The 19,594-nt window shown below is 45.6% G+C and overlaps 2 protein-coding genes across 2 annotated transcripts; one reads left to right on the top strand and one right to left on the bottom strand.

Annotated features, from left to right (window-relative positions):
* Positions 1-1,721: 1,721 nt before the first annotated feature.
* Positions 1,722-6,026, bottom strand: LOC4326684 (kinesin-like protein KIN-13B). The gene is made up of 12 exons (NM_001398288.1): positions 5,869-6,026; positions 5,576-5,755; positions 4,792-4,986; positions 4,573-4,680; positions 4,374-4,451; positions 4,198-4,279; positions 3,879-4,038; positions 3,483-3,785; positions 3,149-3,367; positions 2,605-3,064; positions 2,422-2,487; positions 1,722-2,330 (listed from the first exon to the last, which is right to left on the bottom strand). The coding sequence occupies exons 1-12, from the start codon at positions 5,959-5,961 to the stop codon at positions 2,151-2,153; spliced, it is 2,124 nt and encodes a 707-aa protein (NP_001385217.1). The 5' UTR covers positions 5,962-6,026; the 3' UTR covers positions 1,722-2,150.
* Positions 6,027-17,246: 11,220 nt separating this feature from the next.
* Positions 17,247-19,271, top strand: LOC4326683 (WRKY transcription factor 22). The gene is made up of 3 exons (XM_015785114.3): positions 17,247-17,823; positions 17,950-18,072; positions 18,496-19,271. Exons 1-3 carry the CDS (start codon positions 17,357-17,359, stop codon positions 18,950-18,952), a joined length of 1,047 nt encoding a protein of 348 aa, XP_015640600.1. The 5' UTR covers positions 17,247-17,356; the 3' UTR covers positions 18,953-19,271.
* Positions 19,272-19,594: the final 323 nt, after the last annotated feature.

Genomic DNA, 19,594 nt, shown 5'->3' with positions numbered 1-19,594 from the left:
TACACTTTTAGTTAATTTTAGTCATCTTGTTTAAATTCTTAGAGACTAAAACAGATTAAAATGAAGGGACTAATGGATTAGACCCATGAACGAAACAGGACGTAAGACAGGAGATTGTTCGTTCTGTGGGCCTATCAGTAGTATGTGTTGATAGGAAAAATAAAGACGTATACCGTTGATCATAGTGAATGCAACCTATAATGAAGTAGATCGACGATTATTATAGTTGTATATAATTATATAAAGTATATATAACTATATCGAGTGTATTTGTGGTCTCGTGAAAGAGAAGAAATGATTTATTATCAAATTCAATTCTATTATCTCCAAAAAAAAACTTGCTAATGTAGTCAAATCTAAACAAATACAGTACATATATCTACCAGACTATCCGTGCAGGCGTGCATGACTACATGTCTTGGAAGTAGGAAGTGCATATAGTGCAATCCCATTTCAACTCCGGTTGGAGAAAATCACTTATATATCTCTAAAATTTTAGCTAATCCTTTTTATGCCTCTGAATTTTACTTGCTTTCTTTGTATACTCCTAAAATTTTATTTTGGTCCCTTCCATATCCCTCCCGTCAGTCGACCATCTAATTTCTATAAAATTGACCATTTTACCCTTTGGATGAACATAGAAATTTTTATAAATTACATTATTGAAAATATAAAAGTTTATCGCATAAGACTATTAATAATTATCATTTTGTTGCACGATACATTATTTATGACAATTTATTTTTAGGTAATAAAATAAAAAATATGTTTTATTTTATTTTTAAAAATTCATAAAAATGAGGAGCATTCATACAAAGATATGACTACCAATGCTCACGATATTTTTTTAAGAACGCTCTTGATAAAAAAATATTTCATCCTATTAAATTTCAAATAAAAAATTTATTTTCTTACATTTGTTTTATTTTTAAAATTAATGTCAAAATTTTCCGCACTAATTATTTAGTCTCATTAGTTACATAAAATGCACATGTTGTGCACTCAATCAAAATTTTCAATTGTTTTTCAAGATTATATTCAAACCTAAATCATCAAGTGCATTAAAGACATTTGCCACCAAACCTAACAATGAAATGAAGGAAAATGTAACGGCAAGGGTATGGAATGGATCAATTTAAAATTTTAGGTGTATATAAAGGATCAGATAAATTTTAGGGGTATAAAAAAGATTAAGTGAGTTTTACAGGATATACAGCGATTTTACACTTTCCGTTGATATTAGGCAGATCAACGTTACCAGCAAATCACTCAGCTAGAGATAAGCACGTAACCCCGATCAATTTGAATCAGGTCCAACTGATATCACATTGGTAGTCCAAGGCCCAGCATAGCCCAAGGCCCATCCATCTCGGATCGTTAGTTGTGAATTCGGCCCACTGTATGATCACTTAACCAAGCCTGCAGTTTAGCTACTCCATGAGCTAACACTAACTCCATTCTTTTTTTAGAATATTTGGTCACCTATAAATACTCCGTATTCTCTAATAATTATATTTCCAATCATATATTTATTACACAACAAATTGAAAATACAACTACATGGAAATAATTCCGCATATCGAATGCTAATATTTTCGTTTGATTATATTGAGTTACGCCAGAGCACATAGCATAATACGTCACGTGGCCTACAGAGCGGAGGGCGTACAGATGGCCACAAGTTTTGATACAAAGCTATGTCAACCACAGAATCAGCTTCGTTTGGGTGCAAAATGGATTATCACAAAACTCTGAATTCATCATACATCAGACAAAAAAAAGTGTATTTGTTGAGCAACAAATAACAGGACAATCCTGTGACGACACGATTTGCACGATATACACAAGGATGTAACAGAAGGACACAACTGGCGCAACTCGGGTACAAATAGCTTACGAAGTCGGCCGATCCCAAAGTGCAGTAAACTAGCCATCTAGTTCTGCGTTTGTCTTGCGTCTATGGGTTCTGAACTGCAGCTGTATTGGCCAGGCAAGGCCGCATCTCTACGGAGCATACCAGCAAACAGTGGCACAGCCAACTTTTCTGATTAGCCTCGTAGTGAAGACAAATAGGCAACTCCTCTGATCAAGGGCTCTGGTATACAGATATACTGCACGTTATTCTCATCACAAATAGGTACTTCCTTTGATCAAGGGCATTGGGCATATAGCAGCACATTATTCTCGTTTAAGCGCCTCTGGAACTGCGCAAGACGTGCCTGTAAGTCGACAATTCCGGCAGCTTTCTGAGAGAGTATACCGCTTAGTCTTGTGATGTAGTCGTCTAGTTGGTTGCCAGGTTGATCCGCTTCAACTAATAAATTCATCTCCTAATCAAGAGTTCAAGACAGTAATCTCAGTTGTTATGGAAAAAAACGATAATAGAAACCACTTGACAATTTACCATTTCAGGGATCTAACCTCTTTGATCATGTCTAGGGTCTCTTCCACCTGCTTCCGATGAGCAGACACCAAATCTTCCTCTTCCTGAAGCAATTATTCAGATTCAATATGTAATTCAGATAATCTCGTATCAAAAAAATGCTGCACAATCCTCACAAAATTGAAAAGAAACAAAATGTTGCAGAATAAACACCACCATACCTGGAGGAGTTCGTTCAGATGCTCATCTTCATCTGGTACAACCCTTCTAATAATTGGATAAGCAATGGAATTTCTCATATTATTGTCTGAAGTTAAATCACGAGCCTTCCTAGTTGGTTGCCTTCCCTGCTGGTACACTGTATCAGGTACTTCAGCTATGCCCACTGGCACACTACCCTTTGTTCTTTGTTCCTTGAAATAACCACCATTTGACAGACTAAATTCGGTATCTTCTTTCACCTTTTGCATTCTATCCACAAATGTTGGTGCTTGGTGCTCTTTGACATACTGTTGCTTGGTCCAACCAAAGTTGCTCCTTTCAGTGATATCATTCATCACCTCGGCTGATGAGAAAGAGGGCACAGCTGAAGCCAATAGGGAAGGACTTGACTCCCTTAAAGGTGCAGCAGCCAAAGACAAATCTTTCTTGGTGTTGCTTCCTTTCGACAGACTCTTCACCCTGAAGACCAGGAGAAGCTGGTTATATTATATGTGGGCATAAGCAGAAAGTGCAACAGAAAGAAATGAGGATATAGATAATCACCTATCAGCATATCTCAATGTGTTCAGAGTATGTTCACAAGAACCAGAGCTGGGAGAAATGCATGATATCATGACAGTGCGTGAGTCCCCAATGAAGGAATCCCGCAAAACTTCAGTTAATTTGCTTCCTCGAAATGGAATGTGGGTCTGGTCATTATCTAGTGCTCTGATGCATTCCTTTAAAGCAAGCAAACTTTTATTGATCTCAGCTCCTTCAATTCTGCATCAAGTTTCATAATAGGCAGTTCAGTACAGCAGACCTCAACATAATAGGCAGTTTCATAATATTCATGGCATTCCTATAACAAGATAGAAGAGAAAAGTTGTGAGATAACCTTGTTTGTTTGTCGTTGTCCGTTGTATCAGCACCACGCTCACTGCCAGCAAGGTCAATAAACGACAACTTGCCAGCCAATCTGGGTGGTTTTGAGTCATTGCCATCAACACGCTTTTTAATAGCAAGCTGAAGAATGGCATGGGATCTTGATGACTCTTCATTTGCACCAGTAGTACCGGTACTTCTGGTGGCATTGCCTTTCTCAATCAACTCCTTTATGGTTTCAACATCAGACACCCGATACTCTTGTAAACCAACAATGCAAACTTTCTGTTTCCCATCCTCCCTCATGCAAAGTTTACTGCATGAAGTCAAAAATGTTTCGAACAAGAAGATGTAACAGGCTTCCTGAATATATACTGTCTATAAGCATAATTGATTGGGGGCTACTTACCTCCTTTCATTGAGAAGATCAAATAATTTCCCACCATATATTTCAAAGAAGCTCACGAATAACTGATAGCCTTGATTGCGATATGTATGATGCATCAATCTCAGAATGTCTTGGGAGGCCTTGAGAGGCAGTGGACGCATGGTGTAGGTCTTTCCACTACCTGAGTGGACAGAATGAGATTGAATATAGCGTTAAGGATTCTGTACACACACATGCACTATAGGCAACAAAATAGGTGCAACCCACCCTCACTGGTTGCATGCTAAGGGTGGTTGCAGCTCAGATGTTGCCCTGAGTCTACAGAAGATTAGACATATACCAGTTTGTCCATAAGCAAAACAGGTAGCTTTCGTACGATTAAAAATAGCAGGAACAACAGGTTCCACTGTTTCTCGATAAACCTGTGAATTAAATGAGTAAAGGCTGTTGAGAATGGATCTACAAAACTTAATGATATGAATTACTAAGCGTAGGTGGTTTATACTTTACACTCACCTCATCATTCGAAACGTCTTCATCTAGGACAGCATCAAACACAAATTCATGTTTCTCAACATATTCAGTGAGGTCAACCTGCACAAAAATACCCCAAGACATTGATAAATGAGTATAGACTGATAGTAGGGAGCAAAGAATATAAAGAACATTCGTCATAACAATGCAGATGAATGTAAATAGCTAGCTTGGAATGAACCTTGAGTTTGGTCTCATGAACAGTCAAGGAGTTCGACTGTTGTTCAATGTCTATGATATCTTCTTCTTTCTTTGATATCTCCTTCTTATTAAGTGGTCTTTTGCGGACCTGCATTCACATTTCACATCAAATCTATTAGAAGTTTGCAGGTTATCTTAAGCTCAGCTTTTCTATGAAGGAATAATTATCAAAGATTATGGACAAAACCAAGAAACATACCACCACTTTGATTTTCGCAACAGGAGCTGCCTTCTCTTTCTCAGGGAAGGCCTTGAGGAAATTACTTTCAGCAAAAACAGTGGATTTGCTCATCTGTTTATTTGGAGCGAAGGTTGGGTCTGAATCATCAAAGCCTCCATTGCCATAGCCAAATTTTTGGGCACCATCATACATGCCAATCCCTGGCACTTGAAACTGCATATGAATTTGAGCTCCAGTTAATAGAATGATTTCAGTATGGTAAAAGATTGGATAGTAGATAATCCTTGATCCTCACTGCAACAACACAAGGTTCGTGCAAACATTTAGGTTTAAAATGCACCATCAATCAACAAACCTAGTACACTGCATCATGTAAACTCAACAACGAAACTTAAACAAACCAACAACTGGACCATATAGTCAGTATTGATGCGGTGCCACATCTCAACAACCGTCCACGATTCCACCAAAGTATTATTTGTTTAACATCTTGACATTCCAATCCCCAAAAGAATTGCGCATCCAACCTAGCATTCCTAAAAGAAGACCAAAAGCACCAAAGCAGTGCACTTCTCCATTTCCTTTCCAAATTCCAACTCACTGATTAACTGAAAAGAAAAAAAAACACCCTTAAAAAAGCGACAGTTCTGACTGCCCAAGCGGCCATGCCATCGCATTGGGATTCAGAGCATCAGATCCACAACGTCGGCGTCAATTTGGAAACGCGGCGATTTAACCCCCAACCATGCGAGACAATCGAAACAGAAGGGTGGGCACTAACTAGAAATGCAGCTGGTCTTACATCGCTGATAAGCTCGGTGTCGAAGGCGTGGAGATCGAGCAGCCCGGGGCTGAGCTGCTGCCTCTGCCCCGGCGACTCCCCCGCCGCCGCAGCCGCCGCCTCCCCTCCCCGCAGCCGCGCCGGCGTCGTCGGCTCCACCGACACGAAGATCTCCCCATCCCCGCGCCGCACCCCACCGCGCTGCACACACACGCACACACAAACACAAACGAGACACACCCATTAGCTCATCCCGGTGATCCCGCACGGCCGCACCCCCACGCGTAGATCTCGAAGAACCCCGCACGCCGTACCTGGCCCCACTTGCCGGCGCCGCCCCCGGCATTGGCGGGGACGTCGAACATGAGCTGCTCCGAGGAGTATCGCCGGCGACCGCCCCCGTTCATCGTCGCCGGCGAGGCTGGGGTGGGGATTCAGGGGCTCCTTCCGAGGAGAGGGAGGAAGAGAGAGTGGAGGGGGGAGAGAGGGGGGCGACAAGGGGAGGCGTGGTGGTGGAGTAGAGTAAAGGCCACCCGTTTTTGCGGCTTCCACCCTGGGACTCGCGTGCCGTTGCGGAGACGCCCTCCGGTTTGAATTTTGGAGTGGAGTTCAAGGCAGCACGCAGCAAGCAGGGGTGCAGGTAGGAATGGGGGAAAAAAACTCGAAAAGTGGGGCGCGTTTTGAAGCGGAGGGGGACCTTTTTTCGTACGAGCTCTGCTCCCTTTGCTTTTTTTGGGGGGGGGGGGGGGGGGGGGGGGGGGGGTTTGTGTTAGGTGGACGCCGTCTAAAACCCGCGGAGGGGGTTAGTGCGGATTTCGTTTTCATCCTTTTCAGTCAGGATTTGTTGCCCTGTCCTTAAGCCGGTTTAAATAGAGAGTTACGTCGATAGGGCCATTCGATTATCATTGTTTTTCTACTAAGTCATTGTCGAAATGATTTTTTATTTACTACTTATAGGCAAATGTGGGTTTTGTTTTTCATTTGCGATGAATAATTTGTACAAGTAAAGCTTGTAACCATGTTTCTTCGATAAGTTTAGTAGGTAGGAGTATATGTTAAGGATAAATCTGTGAGAATGAGATCATAGAAAAAGTGCTAGAGTATATATTATAGTTAGAGTTATATTAGGATATGCTTGATTTGTGTTGGACTCCTTCCATATTTGTAATTATTCCTTATCTCTACTCTATGTATCTCCTATATATACTGGCTCATGAGCCCCAATAAAAATATGTCCAATATTCACTATATTCTTATCTCCCTATACTATTCAACATGATATTAGAGCGGACGAACTAGGGCCGACCTTCTCACGCTTTTGCGTCGTCACACTCACACCCGGGAGTAAGGATCTCCCGGGGGCGGCCACCATTTCATTCTAGTTGTCACCAAGACGCCAAGTCGTTAGCCTAGGAGAAATCGATCTCCCTGGGTGTTTTTCTTCGTCGTCATGCTTCGACGCAGAGATCGATATTGATCTCCTCGGCATGTCTCCTGCTTCGTCGGAGTCTTCATCGTTGAATTCTAGTCTTCGTGTCGTCAAGTCAAGCACAGCAACAACTCCCTCCATGCCACCATCCTCGGTCTACCGCGCTCTTCCTGCTGACGGCTAGCCGTCGGTCTTGGCGTGCCCCATCCAAAGCACGCGACGGCTTCCCCACCTCCGTATGTTTGCCTCCTCACTGTGTGCTAGAGCCTCACTGTCGTCGGCCACCGAGTCCCACTACCACGCCGCTCCCGATCGCACCCCCTCCGCCTTCGTCGACCTCCTCTACCGCTGGCACCGCTCCGGGGTGACAACCACCTCTCCACCACCTTTTCACCACCCCACCAGTCTACCGTTGACAAGGACCACTCCTCCGCTGCCTCTATCTAACTACCCCATCCCAGGTCGGCGCCCCATGGGCCTCCACCACCGCCGACATCATGGAGCTCGCGGACGCTCGCTTGGTCGTCGCTCGTCATCGACCTTTGCTAGAGCAGCCTTGCCATTGATCTCCAGATGCTCGTCTCTAGCTTCTATCTGTCTACACATGTGTGTTATATTATATAATAGTTAGAGTCATATTAAGATGAGATTGATTTGTGTTGACTCTTTCCATATCTATAACTTTTTTCTTATCTCTATCCCCATGCTCCTATATATATTGGCCCTTGAGCCTCAATACAGTGTGTCTAATATTCGTAGTATTCTCTTATCCTTATACTATTCAACAAAGAGTTACATTCTCACTATGTCTTTAGCTCCACCAAGTCCAAAGCTCAACAATTTTATTTCATCAATTGTCTTGTTTACGAACTCCTGAACCCAAGTTCTTCATTCTTGAAGACTCGTCTATTACACTCACTCCATATTTCCCATGTAAGAGCATCTCCAACAACATATCTAAATTTGACTCTCCAAACATCCATTTGCCCAGCTTGCCAAAAATTTGGATAGTCGAATTTGCCTTTCACTCCAACAGACTCTCTATTACAGTTCTCCAATCTGTCAGTGGGTCCCACATGTCAGCCTCCTTATTTATTTTTCACCCCTTCTTATCCTCTTCTTCTCTTTCTCTTCTTGTTATTCCTTTTTCTCCGCTATCTTGTCTTCTCCACAGTCGAATCCTGGCGGCGGCGGAGGATGCGGTGATGGCGGCGAGGAGGAGATGACAAGGTTCCGCCGCCGCTAGAGATGTGGGGGAGATAAAAGGAGACAAGAGAGCGGAGACAAGGAGGATGTTGGTCGATATAGCGACAAAGGCGGCAGCCGGAGCTCAAGACAGCGGATCCGGCGGCGACACTCCTCCCTCGACGGATGGTGGCTGTGGCAGGGAGGGGCGAAGTGTAGCAGCAAGAGTAAGGAGGGCCGCCGCACAGGAGGAAGTCGCCTTCGTGGCTGCCGCCACCAATCTAGAAGAACTCAATGGCACAGTGGAAGAGGTCGACGGCGCGGAGGAGCTTGTGGCGCCGGAAAAAGGAAGGCGGTTGATGGCCAACGCCGAGAAGGAAAGGCAACGGTCGAGGGAGGCGAGCGGCCGGCACTGTGGAGAGTGAGAAGCGGTTGATGGCCGACGCTGGAGCACAAGAGATGAGGGGGACATTCGTGGGGAGGAGGAATAGCATGTGGGCCCATCGTTTGGTGAGGCATATTGGCTGGCAATTCAAGCCACATCGTTTTTTTTCGCTCGAATGGCTAAAAACTGGTTTGGAGAGGCTAATAGAGAGGTTGTTAGAGCATCACCAACAGTCCACCAATAATCTATCCCCAAAAATTAATTTTTGGGTTTCCTAAACTAAAAATAGGTGGTGAAAAAACCCCTTCCTCCAAAAGATAGCCTAAATTCAATCCCCAAAAACTAAAAGTGGGCCCTTCTGTTAAACTATCAATAGAAATTCTAGTTTTTTTTCCTTTCTCGTGCGTAGAAGGAGATCGCCCCGACACGGGAAGGAGAGGAGAAACGTGGAAGGAGGGGAGAAACGCGCGGAAGGAGTGGATTGGGAGTCGTTCTCTCTCCCTCAAATACACCTCCCGAGAAAATTGGAGATGGGAACTCCAAAACGTTCAGAGCTCTTTTGGGAATCTGTTAGACCAGTTTTTTTAACCAAAATCTCAAAAAAATAGGATTAGGAATGGAATAGATAGACTGTTGGTGATGCTCTTAGAGATGTTATAACGGATGAGAACATGTTTCATTTCTCTTGAATTGTGTTTATCTTATACTTCCTCCGTTTCACAATGTAAGTCATTCTAGCATTTCCCACATTCATATTGATATCAATGAATATATATATATATATATATATATATATTCATTAGCATCAATATGAATATAAGAAATGCTAGAATGACTTATATTGTGAAATAGAGGGAATAAAAGCTATGCACCTTAAAAGCAAGTACCTTTAGTAATCCTAAAGCTAGAGCTAATTAGTGCAGTACTACCACGAAAATTATCATGCCAGATTTACTGCCCGCACGTACAGTCACGGTTCCCCCCGAAGAAATGAACATGAAGTGATACCGTGATAAGTGGCGCACGACTGCACGCTAAGTAAATACTTCTTCCGTTCTAAAATGTTGCTATCTAGGATTTGATTTGACCCATCATGTCCAGATTCGTTGTTCTAGGATGGGTCAAATTCTATTCTAGGTAGCAACATTTTGGGACAGAGGAAGTACTTCCTCAGTCCCCTAATATAAGGGATTTTGACTTTTTATTTGCACTGTTTGACCATTCGTCTTATTTAAAAAAATTGGAATTATTATTTTTTTGACTTACTTTATTATCCAATGTACTTTAAGCACAACTTTTTATTTTTTATATTTGTACAATTTTTTTAAATAAAATAAGTGGTCAAATAATACAAGTAAAATGTTAAAATCTATCATAGTATGGGACAAAGGGAGTATTTCATGCAGGAAAAGAGGAGTATCATCTCTGTCCTCAAAGTTTAAACAGCTGGCGTGATAAACCTTTCTCGCCAGGAAAATTTTCAAAAAGCACAAGGACTCGACGGCAAGAAACTCTCGCAAAATGAGCGAGGGCCACACAGGCCACTTCGGTTTTGAATAGCGCCCCCCTCGGGTAGGCGATCGCCTTTCACCGGCACGTGGCGGCCCTCCTCCGCGCCGGGCTCGGCCGGTGACGCGTCGAACGCGACCGAAAGCGGCCCGGCGCGGACGGCGCTCCCCCCGCAGGCCACCCGCCGGTTCTGCCCAGGCGCCGGACGTGGGGCCCACGACGCAGGACCCTCTCCCTGTCAAGCGGGCCCCACCCCGCACAGCGTCCCTGGCTGATTTAGACGTTTAATTAAAACACAAGTGTTTTGCTGGTTAGAGCAAGTTTAATAGTTTAATAGTATAGCCCACTACTAACTCTAAATCATCTATAGCTAATGTAATAGCTAATTCATATAATAGTTGCTTATTAATATCTGGTTCCACCTATCATACACATATTACGTCTTAAAATCCGTGCTGCAGCTAGTTACAGGTCTATAGCCCGCTGCTTTTTTTTTTCTCTTTTTTTATCTTTTTAAAATATATTTATAGCTGGCTTATAGCCTGCTATTGTAAGTGCTCTTAGTGGGCGCGATTATTTATTAGCAAGGACTACTAAACAAATCAACGCGGCTGATAGCGTTGCGGCCCATGTTTGTGGCGCTTTGCTCGCGAAAAGGTCAAAAATTGCTTGAACCCTAGCGCCGGAGCCATGCACCGCGGCTGTGGTGCGTGTCACAGACTCACAGGTGGGCCTGGTTTCCCGATTCAAACAATTCCAAGGTAGGTCTGCAAAGCAGCTGTGCTCGAGTTTGAACGCAGCAAGCGAGACGGGTATATGGCGTACGTACACGAGAACCCTAATCGGCGACCAGTCGCGGGGGAACCAGTCGCGCGCAACCTCCCCCGCGCGGAGAGGTGGCGTGGGCGGCGCGGTTTTTATTTTTTCCGAACGATTTTTCTTTCTTTTTTTTTTCGGATGGTTTTCTTTCTTTTTGTTTTTTCTGTTTTTTTTTTCTTTCTGTATCTTTGCCGTGCGGTTTTTTTTGTTACGCACGTTTCTTTTTTCTGTTTTTATTTCTTTCCATATCTTTTTTAGTTTTTTCGGTTTTTTAATATGTACATATACAAATTTTGTATATACGTATACAAACTTTATATGCATGTATACAAACTTTGTATGCGTGTATTTTTTGGGTTTTATACCTACGCATACCAATTTTGTATACACGTATACAAAGTTTGTATACACATATATAAAGTTTGTATACGTGTATTTTTTGGACTTTTTTACGTACGTATATCAATTTTGTATATACGTATATAAAGTTTGTATACACATATATAAAGTTTATATACACGTATTTTTTTAAGTTCTTTATTCATACGCACCTAAACTTTATATACATGTATATATACAAAGTTTATACGTATGTATAGATAGTATATACACTTGCATATACATGTAATATTATAGACTAGAGGATATAGTAGTATATATACTCTAGTATGGGCAACTCATCAGTTTCCCCCGTACGTACACGCCTGGTATCCCTAATCTCGACGCTTTCTTCGTTCTGCCTCAGTTTCAAGACGATACGCTAATATCTCTCCCCGACGTTTAATATTAGCGAGCCCCGAAAGCAAAGCATATAGATTAGTACCACCATGTTTGGGCAAGGGGACGCAGGAGGAGTACGTGAAAACACGAGAACACGTGACAGGAGAAGCAATTTGGCTAAAAATTTTGCAAGCAGCCACGCTGGGCGTGTATCCTGTATGAGCATGGGCATTGGCGCATTGCACGCATTCCAGAGCTCAAACCTGAGAGGGGCCGAAAACGTTCGGGATTTCCTCGTTTCAGGCCCATGCGGTAGTCTAGGTCTACGAAAATAAACTACGACGGGCCAAGGCCGACGAAAATATTGGGATTAAGTTCACTGGAGGTCCCTCAACTTAACAGCGAGATTTTTTAAGGTCCCTTAACCACAGAATCAGAAATGTGTACCCTTAAACTCACATAAACCGTGCACTCAAGGTCCTATAGCAGTATATATGTGTGGTTTCACTGACGTGGCATCATAATCAGCAAAAAATAATAATAAAACAAGTGCGTGGGGTCCACATGTCATCCTTCTTCTCTTTTCTTCCCCAGCCTGGGAGAGAGGGGGAGGCAGCCTGACGCCGGCGGGAGAAGGGGTGGCCGACGCGGGAAAGGGAGGGGGAGGTGGTCGGTGCAACTGGCGGGAGAGGGGAAGAGGTGGCCAGCCGCGCCGACGGCGGGAGAGGGAGGAGAGACGGCCGTAGTTCCAGCCTGCGGAGAAGCGCGCCCCGTGACCGCCCATGCTACCATGTTCTCGGAGCCGTCGGACGTGTCGTCGTCGGCTGGGTGTGGCGCCGACTTCCCGCTCGTGTGCGACTGCAACTCGGCGGCCACTGGCTCGCCGGCCTCCTCTTCCCCCTCTCCCGCCGCCGTAGTTGCCGCACCCATGCTTCCCCCCGACCACGATGCCGCCACCTCCGCCATGGCGTCCTCCGAGGCCCCCGCGCCGCAGGAGCAGAGGAGGAGGGTAAGTCGTCGGACGCGTAGTCGGCGGCGGGGGGCCGGCGTCGAGCTCCTGTCCGCGTGCTGCTGCGACTCGGCAACAACCGGCTCGCCGACCTCCTTTTCCCCCTCCCGCCGGCACAGCCGGCCATTGTGGTATCCTCCTCCTCCTCCTCCGCGGCGGCGGCAGGGGGCGGCATCGAGCTCCCGTCCATGTGCGGCTGTGACTTGGCGACAACCGGCTTGCTGGCCTCCTCTTCCCTCCTCCCGCCAGCACAGCCGGCTGCCGTGATGTCCTCCTCCTCTTCCGTGGCGGCGGCGGAGGCCTCCTCCGCTGTGACAACCACAGGTTGAGATAAGAAGCAAGGAGAGAAGAGAGAAGAAAGAAAGAACGAAAAAAATAATAGATGTGGGGCTCACGTCATTTTCTCTTACACGTGGGTCTCACATATTTTATTTTTATTTTTTCTGACTAGGATGTCACATCAGTGAAACCGGACATCTATACTTCTACGGAATTTAAATTACATGCCTTTATATAGTTTAGGAGTGAATTTAAAGTCGAGGACCGGTAGGTGAATTTATTCCAAAATATTGGCCTACCTGTTGTTTTCAAGGTTTCGACGAAACGGAGGCCCAGAAACGGCCCAGTGTACTGGCCCAGGACAAGCCGAAGACGGACGCACGCAGCAGGCACAAGTGCAGAACGGCGAAAGTTCACTAGCCCGACCAACTGATAAGAGCTGCCGTTTTTTCATGGCAGCATCACAGGCCTGTTGATCCATGCATATACTGTACTACGCAGTAGTGCTCATCGAATAAAGACGGAGTTTTTAGGTTTGATCTATTGCCCGGTCTACGGAAGTGAAAAGAGTACTGGTACAAATACAAGTGGGTTTCTCTTTTATTGTTTTCTGGCATGATCGTGCATTCGTGCGTGCTCACACTGTCACACATCAGCTATATATTCTCCTCGAAAGGCAGGCATCGGCTATATTCTCGAATTATCAAATTCTAAGACCCACACTTGTTCTCTAAACTAACAATAAACACTACGAGGTCTTATGCTTATTAACTGCTAGTCCTAGTTGGTTGTTTTAGCCGAGATAATGAGATTTAGAGAGAGAGAGAGAGAGGGAGAGAGAGAGAGAGAGAGAGAGAGAGAGAGTATAAAAGGTGTGGCGTGTACACGACCGATTCCTTTTCGCTTCGAGGGTAGGCAGCTAGCAGCACATGGCCGGCAAAACAGTTTTGCAGCAGGAGAGATTCATCCGTTCAATTCGCTGCACCCTCTCATTACCTTTCTGAAACTTTTTCTTAAGTCCAGATGATGACGGTAATGACGTGTGGATTCCCTGAAAAGAGGGAGGGGTACATGATGATGATGATGATGATGGGCAATAGGAATACGAGTTGCTATCTCACAAGCGAACTCGTCGCCGCGAGCAACGGCCGATCGAGCAGGGCAAGGCATGCGGAGGGAGTGGAGGAGAGGACCCTTGGCAAGCTCGATCGGGCGCTTCTTCCGCTCCAAAATCCACGAGGTTCAGGCCGTCCGGCAACAGGGATGGCTCCTCCGTTCGTTATTCCCCTCCTGCAAGGGCCGCATCTAATTGATCTGACCAACTTGCAAGGATAGTCATTAGTCATTGATTACTCGTTAGGTGCTCAGGTATCTGTATATATTTCGGCTTCGTTGCAAAGAGACAGCTGACAGCCGTCGGCCCAAGAGCCCACACTTTGAGTGGCGATATAAAGCAAATATTTCAGGGTGGGAATTGTCCTGATTCATGTGAGATTGCATTTCGTTTTGTTTATGTGAAAAACCTGAAATATACTTGTGAATAGTACTTTAAATCTAATAGATTGTGCCCCCCTTTTTTTAATATGCAGATTTTACCTAGGTTTCCGTTAGTATATATGTTTTTCAAACTGCTAAACGGTACACTTTTACAAAATCTTTTTATATAGAAGTTGATTTAAAATATAAAATATTTTTTAAAGTTTGTAACAATTAAAACTTAATTAATTATACGCTAATGTCTTCTCGTTTTATATGCGCTAACTTTGACATCTATCTCAGTAGTCCAATATTTATGTTGAGAAATTTCTTACATCCTCCCGAATTTTCGCTCGATCCTTCCATTCCATGCCTATGAACTTTAGCTTATCCCCTACATATTTTTCATTTTGATTCCCTGTTGTGATAATTATATATCAAAACCTTTGTTTTTATGAAATTTAATCTTTGAAAAATATATAATGGGAATAGGTGGGGTGAAAGATTTACTGTCACCACTATCTTTTTTCAAAATAGTATAGATATTAGGTTAGAATATGCAATGCTGATCTAACCTATTAAGACGAATTTCTGTTCTATAATCTCAGGGGAGGGTGACTGGATTAGCAACCCTGAAACACTAGCCACCTTTGATGCTCTGTGCCTCTGGCTAAAGGGGGGCAGAGACTAGGTTGACCCTTTTTACTCATTAGTAACATGTATTAATGTTATAGGGTATGTTTGGTTCTCTACTTTGCTAAATCTTTGGTGCCAAAATTTAGTAAGTTTTAACTCTACCAATTTTTTTGGTAGGGTAAAGTTATGATACATATATTTGGATTGTTACCAATGTGAAGCCAAAATTTGATGATATAGTGAAGAAAGTTTTAGAATAATGCTAAACTGTTCAAAGGCATTGCCAACAATTTGGTTTTGATACAAAACATTCACTAGTACTATCCAAACTACCAATGAATTGGTCCGACACATTTGGCATCAATCCGAAATAACCCATATTGCTTATTACGGAGTAGTGAACCTCCTTATTTTAATGCGTGATTTTTTAGATATGTTTGATAATTAGTCTTATTTTTTTAAAAAAAATGCAATAGTTGTTATATATTAAAAACGGAGATAGTACTGGTCAATCTTTAGCTTTAGCTGCGCATTGCAAAATCCTAACAAACAAGCACGAGCAGAACGGCAGGACGACGTACCACTCCAACCTTATCTCTACTTTATACTGTTATAAAATTGAAAATGTTTTTACCAGTACTTTGGTACATCGTCCGTGCATGAGTCAGTTTTTAAGTTTGTTCGCTTTTGGAAATACAAATATGTATTTGAGTCGGTTTTTAAGTTCGTTCGCTTTTGAAAATACAGAAGGAATCATATAAGAAATATTTTTAAAAAACTCACATGCTAACATGAGACAACTGGACTCCTAATTGTAGCTCATAATTTTCTAAAAAATATATATATCCAAACAAGTTCTCATAGTAGATTTTATCTTAACTAAAACGTATAATAACAATAATAAAATTAAAATAACATTCTTCCGTAGCAATGCATGGGTATTTTTTTTATATTAGTAAAGGATGATGGCAGTGAAAGTACTTAAACACATTCACGTGTTGGCCATCAACGAGAAAAAAAAAGCACCCCAAACCACAAACATAACCACTGTAGCACGTAGTGGCGACCGGCCGACCAGCCGGTAGCGGAGATAACGTCAAACCGCGCGCTCCGTGTCATCGCTCACCGAAACCTAAACACCCACGCCCTCTCTTATCCAAATCAATCGCACTCACCAAGCCCGCACCACCACGTACACGAGACATCGCTAGCATTGCACTCCCCGTGCGCCGCGCCCGCGCACGTATCGCTCCTGCAGCGATCGAAATCCCCCCCGTGAATCCGTGATCCGCAGCCACCACGCGCGCGGCGCCCGGCGCCCGGCAACGGCAAGCAGGTCAGCAGCAGGGGCCGCGCGCGCGGCCGGGCGCTGCGATCCTGTCGGGTCGTTTTCGCGGCCAAAAGCGGCGCACTCCACCGTCGCTTTGGCACGTACCGGCGCGCCGGTTGGCCGGGGCTCGGCGGCCCCACGCCATAAACTACGAGGCATCTGGAGATATGATGCATATGGCCAAGATCTCGTGCTGACAACATATATACGTGCTCGATCGTACCACGGGGGGGATCTCGCTCTCTCTGCCCTTTGACATTTGCACAAAGTCAGTGAGATGAAAAGGGGAGGACAATGGACACGGGAGGGAATAATAGCCGGCGCCTGATGGCTCTAGCAGTCAAGGTGCAGGCAATAATAGGGGCGGTAGTATTAAAAAAAAAGGGCCAAGTGTAAAAGTTTAATTCCCCCCACACTCGCGTCTTTTATGGCGCGAGAGGCGAGAGAGAGCTCGAAGATTCCAGCCCTTTTGGTTCTCCTCTCTCTCTCTCTCTCCCTTTTGACATTTGGACAAGTCAAAGAAAACAATACGGGAGCCTATCGCCCTAGCCTAGCAAGCAAAAGAGGCGAGGCGACGACGATCGATGGGGTCCCTCTTGACAAGTGTACATAGCAACAACTGATAGAAGAATCCCTTTCCAAACACCAGCAAGCTGCTGTCCCATTTGGCGACTAGTTTATCACCAATTACGACTTGTTTATCGCCAATTATCGGCATATCTCTTTTTTCCTAATCGCTTGCTCCCGCCGTGCCCACCACTAGTAGCGTGGCGTTTGACTCTACTCCCGCTAGTCGCTAGCTAAGCCAGTGGTACTAGTAGCTAGCTAGTGACACTTCAGAATCCTCTCGGAATACGCGTCTATGTACAGGGATACGCGTGTATATATGGCGCGGCCCGGCCAAAAGTCAACCCCCCGCCTCCGGCGCGAGCTCGCAGCAGCACGCGTCCTTTTAGCTGCTAGCTCACCTCGTCAAACTCTCGCCTCTCCCCCCACAACGCGAGAGCTTGCCGACGTCGGCGTTCATGCGCGGCCCGCTGCTGCTGCGCGCCGTCGTCGTCGTCGCCATGGAGCACTTCAACGACTGGGACCTGCAGGCCGTCGTGCGGAGCTGCAGCTTCCCGCAATCGGAGCCTCCTCGCGTCGGCGTCGGCGTCCCCGCGGCGCCGGGAGCGGGCGGGGCTCCGGTGGTGGTGGCGCCGCCCGCGCGCGCACCGGATGGTCCGGATCAGATGGCGCGGGCGTCGGCGTCGGCGCTGTACGACCTCGAGTACCTGGATTTGGATCATAAGCCGTTCTTGCTGCCCGGGTCGTCGTCTTCGTCGTCGTCGTCCCGAGCGGTGGCGCGGGCGCGAGGGGAGGATGACGGCAAAGGCAGACACGAGGTGATGATCTCTTTCCCCGCGGCGGCGGCGGCCTCCACGTCCGGTGCGCAGCCGCGGTCGCCGTCCGGTCGGAAGCCGGGCATACGCACCCCGCGGCCTAAGAGAAGGTAGTACACACTACTAGTTTGCAACCGTTTTACGTACCAGCGCATTGGCAGCCTGATCGCTCCAAGAAAATTCTCAGCTTATTTCGAAGTGATCGATTATTGTGATTTCCATGGTGTGAGGAGCAGCAAGAAGAGCCAGCTGAAGAAGGTGGTGTACGAGGTGCCGGTGGCGGACGGCGGCGTCTCCTCCGACCTGTGGGCGTGGCGCAAGTACGGCCAAAAGCCCATCAAGGGCTCGCCTTATCCACGGTAACTAATTATTACCAACACTTTCTTTGACCCTGCCGTCCCCTTTCCACGCGTCACTACTCACTAGCTACTCCTGCATATCACCATAATCATAGCGTTGGGAAACCTAAAATTGAAGGAAATGAGCACATAAATTTGATATTTTTATTACATAATGGCATATAAATAACCTGCTGCACATTGAGATCTTGAGATTATGGCCACAACAATCGAATGCAATGCCTTGCGTTTCCAATTGGACATCATGGCTTTGGTCACGCTCCACGTGACATGTACTTCCGGTGTAGTACAAGGCAATTCCCTGTACTTAGCAGTACAATCGGCTGTAAGCATGTATACTTTGCAGTTGACCTAATGACCTGTGCGCTCGGCTCAACTAACTTGGCGATACGATGGTTCGTTGGGTGGTTGTGATGGATACAGGGGATACTACAAGTGCAGCAGCATGAAGGGGTGCATGGCCAGGAAGATGGTGGAGCGCAGCCCGGCCAAGCCCGGGATGCTCGTCGTCACCTACATGGCCGAGCACTGCCACCCCGTGCCGACCCAGCTCAACGCGCTCGCCGGCACCACCCGCCACAAGTCCGCCCCTACCGGCGACGACGACAAGCCGACGTCGCCGGGCCCTGCAGCCGGCAGAGCGGCCGCCGGCGAGGGAGTGGTCAAGTGCGAGGACGTCGACGGCAACGAGCTGTCGGCGATGGCCGCGGATGGCGGCGCAGAGGACACGGCGGCGGCGGCGGATGACGACGGTGAGTTGTGGCCGGAGGGGATGGGGCTGGAGCTGGACGAGTTCTTGGGTCCCATGGATGACGACGTGTTCGAGTTCGACCATGTCTTGGAGGACGACGGCGTGCTGGGGCGACGGCTCTCGCTATAGCTGCAAGAGAAAAGCTGTACTAGCTAGCTTTGACGAGCCTTTTAGGACAGTTGACTGTCAGCTCCAACCTCTTCAGGAGATCCAAGCCATGTATAGGCGGTTTTTATTCGTGCGTGTTTGTGGCATGATCTCTCTCAAGTCAAGGTTCCAAGTTTCAAGTTTGCACAAGTGTATATACTTGTAATATTCGCAGGGATGTCAGTGCGCATTGACACTTTTGCATTCCTGTACATAATTCTCGTGGTTGGTGACTTTGTCCCAACACGTGGACCGGGCTCAAAGGGAAGTGACAGCTTCAGTGCAGTTTGCCTGCTTGCCAGATTGCTATTGTAACATCCAAGGGACAGTGCAGATAAGAGCATCCCCAGCGGCTCCTCTATCCAGACATCGATACTGTGTTTGGTGTATGGAGGTGAAAAATTGCACTCCAGCAGAATCTCCATCACACACGCCATTTTTATAGGTCCTCCAAACCGGGGAGTGGATTTTAATCCCTCAAGGGGATATCCCCTCGTATACCTTTTTCTTTCAAATTCGATGCAAATAGTTGTGAAAAATTCTGAAAAAAATTGACAATGTAGAGTATAATGATACCTACTAGTCCACCAAAATTTATGTTCAAATTCGATCTACACATCGAGA

The sequence above is a fragment of the Oryza sativa genome, chromosome 1, assembly GCF_034140825.1.
Source record: "Oryza sativa Japonica Group chromosome 1, ASM3414082v1".
Lineage (NCBI taxonomy): Eukaryota > Viridiplantae > Streptophyta > Magnoliopsida > Poales > Poaceae > Oryza > Oryza sativa.
This window is presented reverse-complemented; position numbering and strand designations above follow the sequence as displayed.